Raw genomic sequence first — 10,028 nt, 5'->3', positions numbered from 1 at the left:
GGCAGGTACAGAGTCCAGAAACAGGCAGGGGTCAAAACCAGGAGGACTAGAAAAAAGAATAGCAAAAGGAGTACGGGAAAACCACCTGGTTGACTTGACATAACATACAAGACAAACTGGCACAGAGAGACAGGAAACACAGGGATAAATACACTGGGGAAAATAAGTGACACCTGGAGGGGGTGGAGACAATCACAGGAACAGGTGAAACAGATCAGGGCGTGACAACTGAATAAACTTGATCTCCACTATAAAAAGCATCTAGACATTATCTTGCATTTCTTTTAGACTAACATTACCTTTTCAACTGCAGAGATTTGAATAAACTTTGTTTAATATAAAATGTCTCTGACATTTGCAACATTGTTTCAATATTCAAATTATATCCCCAGATGTACCAGAGTAACAGTGGTGGAAAAAGTACCCAATCGTCTTCGTACTTGAGTAAAAGTAAAGATAACTTAATAGAAATTATTAAAGTGAAAGTCACCCAGTAACATCCTACTTAAGTAAAAGTATTTGGTTTTAAATATACTTAAGTATCAAAAGTAAATGTATACATAATTTCACATTCCTTATATTTGTAACTGCAGCCTTCCCCTTCTTCACTAGAAGAGAGAGTGTAGCAGGGATCGGACCAACACGCAGCGTAGCCAGTGCTCAACATGTTTAATTAAACGAAAACAGCGGACACTTACAACGATACAAAACAACAAAATGTGGCAAACCGAAACAGTCCTATCTGGTGCAGACAAAACACAGAGACAGGAAACAACCACCCACAATCCCCAACACAAAACAAGCCACCTATATATGATTCTCAATCAGGGACAACGATTGACAGCTGCCTCTGATTGAGAACCATATTAGGCTGAACACAGAAACAGACAAACTAGACACACAACATAGAATTCCCACCCAGCTCACGTCCTGACCAACACTAAACAAGCAAAACACATAAGAACTATGGTCAGGACGTGACAATATTAAGCAAACCAGATGCCACCATTTTCTTGCTTAAAGAAAAATGTAAGGCTAGCCAGGGGCACACTCCAACACATTTATTTACAAACAAAGCATGTGTTTAGAGAGTCCGCCAGATCAGAGGCAGTAGGGGTGACCAGGGATGTTGTCTTGATAAGTGTGTGAATTAAACCATTTTCCTGTCCAGCTAAGCATTCAAAATGTAACGAATACTTTTGGGTGTCAGTGGAAATGTATGGAGTAAAAAGTACATTATTTTCCTTAGGAATGTAGTGAAGTAAAAGTTGTCAAAAATATAAATAGTAAAGTAAAGTACAGATACCCCAAAAAACGAATTAACCTCTAACGAGTCACCCTCCCGGATCCGGGATCCTCCTCATCAAAAAAGCTGACTAGCATAGGCTAGCCTAACGCGACAGGGATATCATATAATATAATTTCATGAAATCACAAGTCCAATACAGCAAATGAAAGATAAACATCTTGTGATTCCAGCCATCTTTCCGATTTTTAACATGTTTTACAGCGAAAACACAATTTATATTAGCTCACCACAATAGCCAAACACACAACGCCATGTTTTCACCATGTTTCCACCGCAAAGGTAGCTTTCACAAAACCCACAAATAGAGAAAATTAATCACTAACCTTGAACAACTTCAACAGATGACAGTCTTATAACACCATGTTATACAATACATTTATGTTTTGTTCGAAAATGTGCATATTTGAGGTATAAATCGTAGTTTTACATTGCAGCCACCATCACAAATAGCATCAAAACAGCCAGAATAATTACAGAGAGCAACGTGAAATACAAAATACTCATCATAAAACATTTATGAAAAACACATGGTGTACAGCAAATGAAAGATAAACATCTTGTGAATCCAGGCAATATTTACGATTTTTTAAGTGTTTTACAGCGAAAACACAATATATATTTATATTAGCTTACCACAATAGCCAAACACACAACGCCATTTATTCACCGCAAAGGTAGCTTTCACAAAACCCACAAATAGAGATAAAATTAATCACTAACCTTGAACAACTTCATCAGATGACAGTCTTATAATATCATGTTATACAATATATTTATGTTTTGTTTGAAAATGTGCATATTTAGAGGTACAAATCCTGGTTTTACATTGTGAATATGTAGCCATGATGCACCAAATTGTCCAGAGATATTTTGGACAGTCACGTAATCTAACCAAAGAACTCATCATAAACTTTACTAAAAAATACATGTTGTACAGCAAATGAAAGATACACTGGTTCTTAATGCAACCGCTGTGTTAGATTTAAAAAAAATAACTTTAGTACAACATACAGCATGCAATATTGTGAGACAGCGCTCACATATTCTCCGCCTTGTTGGAGCCAACACAAACCACAAAAATACGAAATAACATCATAAATATTCTCTTACTTTTGATGATCTTCCATCAGAATGTTGTGCAAGGAGTCCTAGTTCCAGAATAAATCGTTGTTTTATTTTAGAATGTCCATTTCTTCTGTCGAATTAGCAACTTTGGCTAGCCATGTGGAGGGCACATGTCCAAGAAATCTTTGCGCACTGAACGAAAAATTCCCAAATTCCCAATAAACGTTGCATATGTATCCAATAAAATCAGAGCCGGAGCATTTCGTTGTGTATACGTAACGCATTTTAGAAGACAATGTTAGGCTCCCTGGTGCACAGTTGAATACTGACAAAAGAGCGGACCTGTCACTCCAAAAGCTCTCATTCGGTCTCAGATCAAGCTAGACACCCCATTCAACATTCTACTGCCTGTTGACATCTAGTGGAAGGCGTATGAAGTGCATACAGATCCATAAATATAAGCCAGTTGAATAGGCAGGCCCTTACACAGAGCCCCATTTTCAGAATTTTCACTTCCTGTTTGAAAGTTTGCTGCCAAATGAGTTCTGTTTTACTCACAGATATAATTCAAACAGTTTTAGAAACGTTAGAGTGTTTTCTATCCAATAGTAATGATAATATGCATATTGTATGATCTAGAACAGAGTACGAGGCCGTTTAATTTGGGCACAATTTTTTCCCAAAGTGAAAACAGCGCCCCCTATTAAGAAGAAGTTTTAAGCAGTACTTTAAAGTATTTTTACTTAAGTACTTTACGCCATTGAATACCATTTTCCTTTTTTTACGCTGAAGGAGAAAAACGGAAACAAAAAGAGCGGGTAAGAGCATCACTTAGTGGTGGAAATAAGAAAGACAAGCTGGCTTTGCGACAGACTCGACTACTTCACAGCAACAGTCTATACCAACAACAAGCATGGCTACTGCGTCTGGGAGCACTTGTCAAGAAGGAGAAAGGAGTGAATGCGACGATGGAGGAGGCGACAATAGTGACTCAGCAAAAGAGACTACTTCGGGAAATGCTTCGCAGAAGAAACCCGTTTGTCTCATAGTGCTTGGCATGGCAGGGTCTGGAAAAACAACTTTTGTGCAGGTAAGCTAAAACGAGCTAATGTTGGCTAACTAACTGTTAGCACTACAGTAGCTAGGTAAGTTAGCTAGCTAACGTTACCAGTACGGTGTATGAGACATAGCTATGCTAGCTCAACCAAACTAAGCACAATTGTTTTCTGGAATTTAGTCTTTTTCTTCTTTGCTATTTAGTCAAGCAGTTTGGAAACGGTATATATTAGCTAAGTCACGGACATCTGGGTTTTAACTTAGCTACCTATGCTAACGTTACCTAGCTAGAGCTGACGTTGTTGATATTCCTTCTCAGCGACTCAATGCTCATCTTCACACCAAGAAGTCTCCTCCATATGTAATCAACCTAGACCCTGCGGTGCACGAAGTTCCTTTCCCAGCCAACATCGGTAAGAAATCATTCAGACCACCATGCATAACCATGCATGTGTCTGGCATCATGTTGATACTGTAATACTTCTTGCCAATCATTCATTTGTTGAATGTTCAGAAAGGTATGTTTTTTGTCCTTGGTATTCTATTGAGATAGAATTCAAGAATTGTGAATATGTTGATATCCCACGACACTATTAGTGTATTAGCTAGCATGGCTAATAAGTAACAGAAAGCTGCTTATTGCCCCCTTGTAGATATTCGTGACACAGTGAATTACAAAGAAGTAATGAAGCAATATGGCCTAGGTCCTAATGGAGGAATTGTCACCTCGTTGAATCTCTTTGCTACGAGGTTTGATCAGGTAGGCCCAACTCTTTTTCTGTTATAACAGGACGTGTATTTGACACCTAGACTGTCCAATAGATGTCACTATTATTGCTTGCACAATTTGAATATTATGAATCAAAATCTCCCATTTTGCCTTCTCAGGTCATGAAATTCATTGAGAAGAAACAGTACAATCACCAGTAAGTATTTTTTTTTAAATCTGAAAGTTAGTAGATGTACTCCTGGTAAGCAAAGAAGCAGCATAGTTAGTACAGCGTTGTACTGTTGTTTTGCCATCCCCTCTTCTGGTGTGTACCTACCTGCCCTAACCTTTGACCTATGTCTACAGATATGTGTTGATTGACACTCCTGGACAGATAGAAGTGTTCACCTGGTCAGCATCTGGAACCATCATCACTGAAACTCTGGTGTGTAGTAGTAATGTGTTATAACATTTAGGCCTAAAATTATGACTAGATGCAACATAATTGTGATCTGTTTGGTGTCTGTGTGAATGTGTTTCCAGGCCTCTTCCTTCCCCTGTGTGGTGGTCTACGTGATGGACACGTCTCGCAGTGTCAACCCAGTCACCTTCATGTCCAACATGCTCTACGCCTGCAGGTCTGACACTGTAGGGAGCACTAGCTACTTTCCGATGGTCAAATAAAACCACAAATTGGTTCGAACAAATTGAATATTTTACATATGGGCAATAAAGAACTAGTGTGGGGCTTTTGCTTGTTCACTTTGTGACTGTGTCCCCCCTACCCCCCAGCATCCTGTACAAGACAAAGCTGCCCTTCATTGTCATCATGAACAAGGTAGGAAATGATTGGAACACTTTCATCAAACCACTTTAACTTGGTAACAGTGAATTACTGAATGAGGGGAAAAAACTATAGGTGTGTAGTCGTAGGTGTTGACATGCTCAAAGGAAATATGTTTTTGGGGGAGGATAATAATACAGAGATAACAAACCACAGATTTTGGTACATGTCTGTGTTGTGTGGTTTCAGACAGACATAATCGACCACAGCTTTGCGGTGGAGTGGATGCAGGACTTTGAGGTGTTCCAGGACGCTCTAAACCAGGAGACGTCCTACGTCAGCAACCTGACGCGCTCCATGAGCCTTGTGCTGGACGAATTCTACACCAACTTACGGGTATGTGTCTGTCTTTCAATACATTATGCTTCTTCAGTGCACACTTCTGTGAACTATATGTAGTATTATTTGTGTGTGATCTGCATGTGTGTATGTGAGACAATATTCTATGAGTTTTGTGTTGGACTTTTACATCAACCTATGGGGAAGTGTTTCTGTGCATTTTTGAGAGGGTTTATCGCGTGTTCCCTCTGATTGGTCACGTCTGTGTTTCATGTGCAGGTTGTGGGTGTGTCTGCAGTCACAGGCAGCGGATTGGACGATTTCTTTGTTCAGGTGGCAGAGGCTGCAAAGGAGTACGAGACGTGAGTGAGGGGGCTGCTCTGCAAACACGCACACCACTGTGTACTACTATGTAATATTTGTGTGAAAATTAATTGTTTTGTGTTGTTCAGGGATTATCGTCCTGAATATGAAAGACTTCATAAAGAACTGGTGAGTGTTTAAATACCAATGCTACGTCTGTGCACAATACTGAGAACTACTGTATGTTTGCCAGTGTGTGCGCACGGGACATCTATCATTCTCTGACGGTCCTGGTATGTCCTCCAGGCCGATGCTCAGAGCAGGAAGCAGCAGGAGCAGATGGAGCATTTACAGAAGGACATGGGAGCTGTTGCCATGGAGACGACCTCACGGACAGGTGTGTGTGTGTCCATGTTTGTGTGCCTGTGAGAGAGAGAGTGACCCCCAATGCATTACGTGCTTGATTGTGTGAGTGTAAGAGATCATATTTTGTGTATTATATGCTTGGATCAGGTACATGAGATAGGTGTTCTGTGAAATAAATAATGAAATGCCACTTCCTGTCCTCCAGGGGAAGCTGATGTGGCGGGCCGAAGTGATCTCATCTTCAACCGTGGTAACCCTGATGAGGATGAGGAAGAGGAGGGGGAGGACAGCGACACGGATGACATAGATCACAACGGTAAGGGGAGAAACTTTTTTAGTGGCCTCAAGGTCCTATCATTGATTTAACCCATAACATCAAATCACCTTGTATTCCTAACAACAAGCCTAATCATGATTCGTGAATGATTCTTGCGTGGAAAGCAAAGATTTGTTACAAAAATATGATCAAACACACAAAAATACTGTCAATATAAGTTCCCTTGTTGACTTAACATATCATCCCTTTCAGTGACTGAGGAGAGCAAGGAGGGCACAGCCTTCGGGAACTTCCTGAAGGAGAGGAAAGAAGTGGTGCAGGTACGAAATAGGAAGTCTCAATGATGTCTGGAGGACCCTGTAAGGATGCCACTTTAGATTATGGAGATACACCTAGGTGTGTTGGCTACTGGGACTTCTATCCCTACCTGCATGCCAACTGGTCCCCTCTTCACAAGTGCTGGACTTCATTGGACTGATGCAGTGTTGCAGTTCAACTCTGACTTGAAAATTAGTATTTTTCCTTGTGAATGCAAGTGTTATGTAGGTTTTTTGTTTGATCTTACTAACTGCAACTTATCAAGTTAAGGACTATTTTTGCATAAGTGTTGGAAAAAGTGAACCACTTGTTTCCTATTTCTTTGTCAGAAGCTCGAGACTCATTTAGTTTATAAGGGAGGGTTATTGCGATAATGGCTGATGGAATAATGTACTTGTATCCTATTATTTTTATCCTAAGTTGTTTTATTGCATATTGTTTGTAAGTTCATTCTATGAAGCTTCATTCTTCCTATCTGGGGAATGCTCTTTAATAGTCACATAGTCCTGGAAGTGTATATTTTTGTATCACAATGTTTTCTTTTTTAGTGCAAATGTGCTCATGTTAAAGTCCTGTAGTGTTGTTTGTCTCGATCATTTTTAAAGCTAAATAAATTGGTTATGAATGTGTTCAGCCTAGTCGTGTGTGGCTTCGTGAGATGCACACTGCCATATGTGAATGAAACTATGGGGTGAGGGGGTGGATAGCCGGAATATTCTGGATTCTACGCCTTCTCACCATCTGGCCTAAGAATCAAACTGGCATTCACAAATACAGCAGAATGGTATTCTGTGAAGACTGAAAATACAGTTTATTTTACCTTGCTGCAGATGGGTATGGCATCATTTGCCTACAGAATGACCGAATATGAGTTTACAGATTAAAACACATTTGTTAGAGGAAATTCACAAATTTTTACGTGGCCTTATTTTGACTCTTTCTGTGCTTGAAGGTGATATCCCAAAAGTAAAAAAATAAATAAAAAATCTCCATATTTTGTCTCTTTTCAGAGTCATCACTTGCCATAGACTACAATGCATTATTAAAATGTGTCTAGACATGTTATATAAAATGCTGAAACACTCCAAACCGTATGTTATTACATCAGAATGTCATTGTGGATTTTGTTTCTGCACGACATTTATTTAGATGTTTTTTTGTATGTTCCTCTGTCCCATATTTGCATATTTTAGTTGTTTTAAACGACATCATTCAAACACAGATGTCCTGGGACATTATGCAGAATGAGGTTCTGATGCATTATGAGTTGTTTTATAACATGCTTTACACACATTTTCATAATGCATAGTAGTCAATGGCAAGTGATCACTCAGCAAAATGTCGCAACCAATTTTCTCTTAAAACAAAATATCCTAAAACAGTTTGGGGGGGATCAACTACAAGCACAGAAATAGTGAAAATAAGGCCATATGTAAAAATGGGTGAGCTTTCTCTTCAATGCTTTGCATCGCTGAGTCCTCTTGTCCCAAATCACTTACCCTTCAGTCGGCCCTAACCATTCAATGTTTACAGATCTTTACGGTAGATGCAGATTTCATCTGCTCTGATAGTTGCTGCTTTGGCTGCTTATTGTATATTCCTGCTATATGTGTAATGCAAATGCATGAGTCACGCCTGCTGAGTCGTGTTTGCAGCAGCACAGAAAGCCAACAGATACAGCGGAGTATTTTATCACAGATCTCAGTCTTAATGGCCAACGTTTCCCTCCATTTGCTCAAGATGAGTGGGTCTTACCACACAGATTCACATAAACACAAACCGTGTCTCTGATGAGATGAAAGTGTTGTCGCGGCAACACAAACAATGGCAGCAGCCAGACGCCTCGTGTGTCGGTGTTCTTCCAGTGATGGTGACTCACTTCCGCGATGGCATTTACAAGAACATTCACACACCCTCCACGCCCCTCCTCTCAGCCCGTGGGCAAGAAATGTCGCCAGACACACAGGGAACAAATAGGATCTCTTGAGCGGGAGAGGAATTCACAGCTCAGTGGGAAAGTGTCAAAACGCCTACTAGTAATTACATATCTACAGTAAAAAGCAGAATAATGTGTCGAAGTTGAACACAAGTATGAGAAGAATGTTATAACTACAATTGAGAAATCACATTTTCATGCAAGTGAACTCTTTGGGAGGTAGTGAATAAGGTCAAATGTCATGATCTTTTGTCTGTGCAAATCATGGCTGACTTATCTTTTTCATGCAATATCATATCTGACATTTTAGTAGACGCTCTTATCCAGAGCGACTTACTGGAGCAATTAGGGTTAAGTGTCTTGCTCCAGGGCTCGTCGACAGATTCAAACCAGCGACCTTTCGGTTACTGGCCCAATGCTCTTAGCCGCTAGGCTACCTGCTGCTTATCATTAGCTGTGACTTGATACACCCTTTGGGGTTCCTATTTGATACATTTACTTACCTTCACGTTTCCTTTCTCACATAATAACAAAGACCTAACCTTAATAAAACTTTGTTTTCATTGAAGAAGATCTGTGGTGTCCAAGTCCAATGACGACATGTATTCTTCAAGGTGACATCATTATATGGGCCTGCAGGCATATTAGACTAAATTAAATAAGAAACTGATTTCATCTGATTTATTGTTAGGGTAACTTTGGTCCAGCAGTCTCGCTTAGCAGGGTGACTCATGACGCCATCACAAAATTGAGTCTTGTTATTATGACATCATCCTCTGGGTTTGATTTGAGGAGGGTAAGTGGATTCAGGATGTGTGTTGCCCCTTTGGAATACAGCATGATGTCATTCTTACTGTATCTGATGGACATAAAATAAATGCTGGGGATTACTGGCAATGGCATAAACATTGACATACATTCTGCCTGGTCTCATTGTGTTCCATTCTCTTCAACTCCTTCCTGCCCTAAGGTCTTTCAAATGGTAATTTGATTGATTGATTGAAACCCTGAATTCTAATATCACTACAGAGGCTGTATAATGAGCAAGAGAGAGGAATGACGACAGAGTCTAATGAATAATGGATGGTGCTGTTTGGTATGGGTGAGTGGTCAACAGCACAGGACTGACGCAGTGAGCTCATCCCACTGCACAGAGGCTCAATGCAGACCTACAAGCCCACCACCCCAACTCCCTAAACAGCACCTAGAGATTTGCTGCAGACCTACAAGCCCCCCACCCCGACTCCCCAAACAGCACCTAGAGATTTGCTGCAGATCTGCAAGCCTGCAAGCCTGCACACACACACACACACACACACACACACACACACACACACACACACACACACACACACACACACACACACACACACACACACACACACACACACACACACACACACAGAATTTAACATTTTTATTATTAAGTCTGTCACAAGAGTCTATGTCCCACCATACTAAACCAATGTCACTATGTGTGCCAAACCCTTACAAACAGATTGTAGCACTGCAAACCTATGTACCCCCTCCCCCTCACAACACCTATAGATATACTGTAAAACCATG

General features: G+C 40.3%; 1 protein-coding gene across 1 annotated transcript; it reads left to right on the top strand.

Moving 5' to 3' along the window:
• The first annotated feature begins 3,249 nt into the window (after nucleotides 1-3,249).
• gpn1 (GPN-loop GTPase 1) lies at nucleotides 3,250-7,155 on the top strand. The gene is made up of 13 exons (XM_055863535.1): nucleotides 3,250-3,464; nucleotides 3,750-3,843; nucleotides 4,084-4,190; nucleotides 4,319-4,356; nucleotides 4,506-4,584; nucleotides 4,683-4,777; nucleotides 4,932-4,977; nucleotides 5,173-5,319; nucleotides 5,542-5,624; nucleotides 5,715-5,754; nucleotides 5,872-5,962; nucleotides 6,137-6,247; nucleotides 6,461-7,155. Exons 1-13 carry the CDS (start codon nucleotides 3,288-3,290, stop codon nucleotides 6,550-6,552), a joined length of 1,200 nt encoding a protein of 399 aa, XP_055719510.1. The 5' UTR covers nucleotides 3,250-3,287; the 3' UTR covers nucleotides 6,553-7,155.
• The last annotated feature ends 2,873 nt before the right edge of the window (nucleotides 7,156-10,028 follow it).

Source organism: Salvelinus fontinalis, chromosome 15, assembly GCF_029448725.1.
Source record: "Salvelinus fontinalis isolate EN_2023a chromosome 15, ASM2944872v1, whole genome shotgun sequence".
NCBI classification, from domain to species: Eukaryota; Metazoa; Chordata; class Actinopteri; order Salmoniformes; family Salmonidae; genus Salvelinus; species Salvelinus fontinalis.
The sequence above is the reverse complement of the archived record's forward strand: the minus strand, read 5'-3'. Positions and strand labels throughout refer to the sequence as shown.

Bases quoted from the DNA above. Each gene is read 5' to 3' on its own strand.
- gpn1 (XM_055863535.1), top strand. From the start codon at position 3,288: ATGGCTACTGCGTCTGGGAGCACTTGTCAAGAAGGAGAAAGGAGTGAA. The intron at 4,585-4,682 runs GTGTGTAGTAGT...ATGTGTTTCCAG, and splicing joins CCATCATCACTGAAACTCTG to GCCTCTTCCTTCCCCTGTGT. The intron at 4,978-5,172 runs GTAGGAAATGAT...GTGTGGTTTCAG, and splicing joins TCATTGTCATCATGAACAAG to ACAGACATAATCGACCACAG.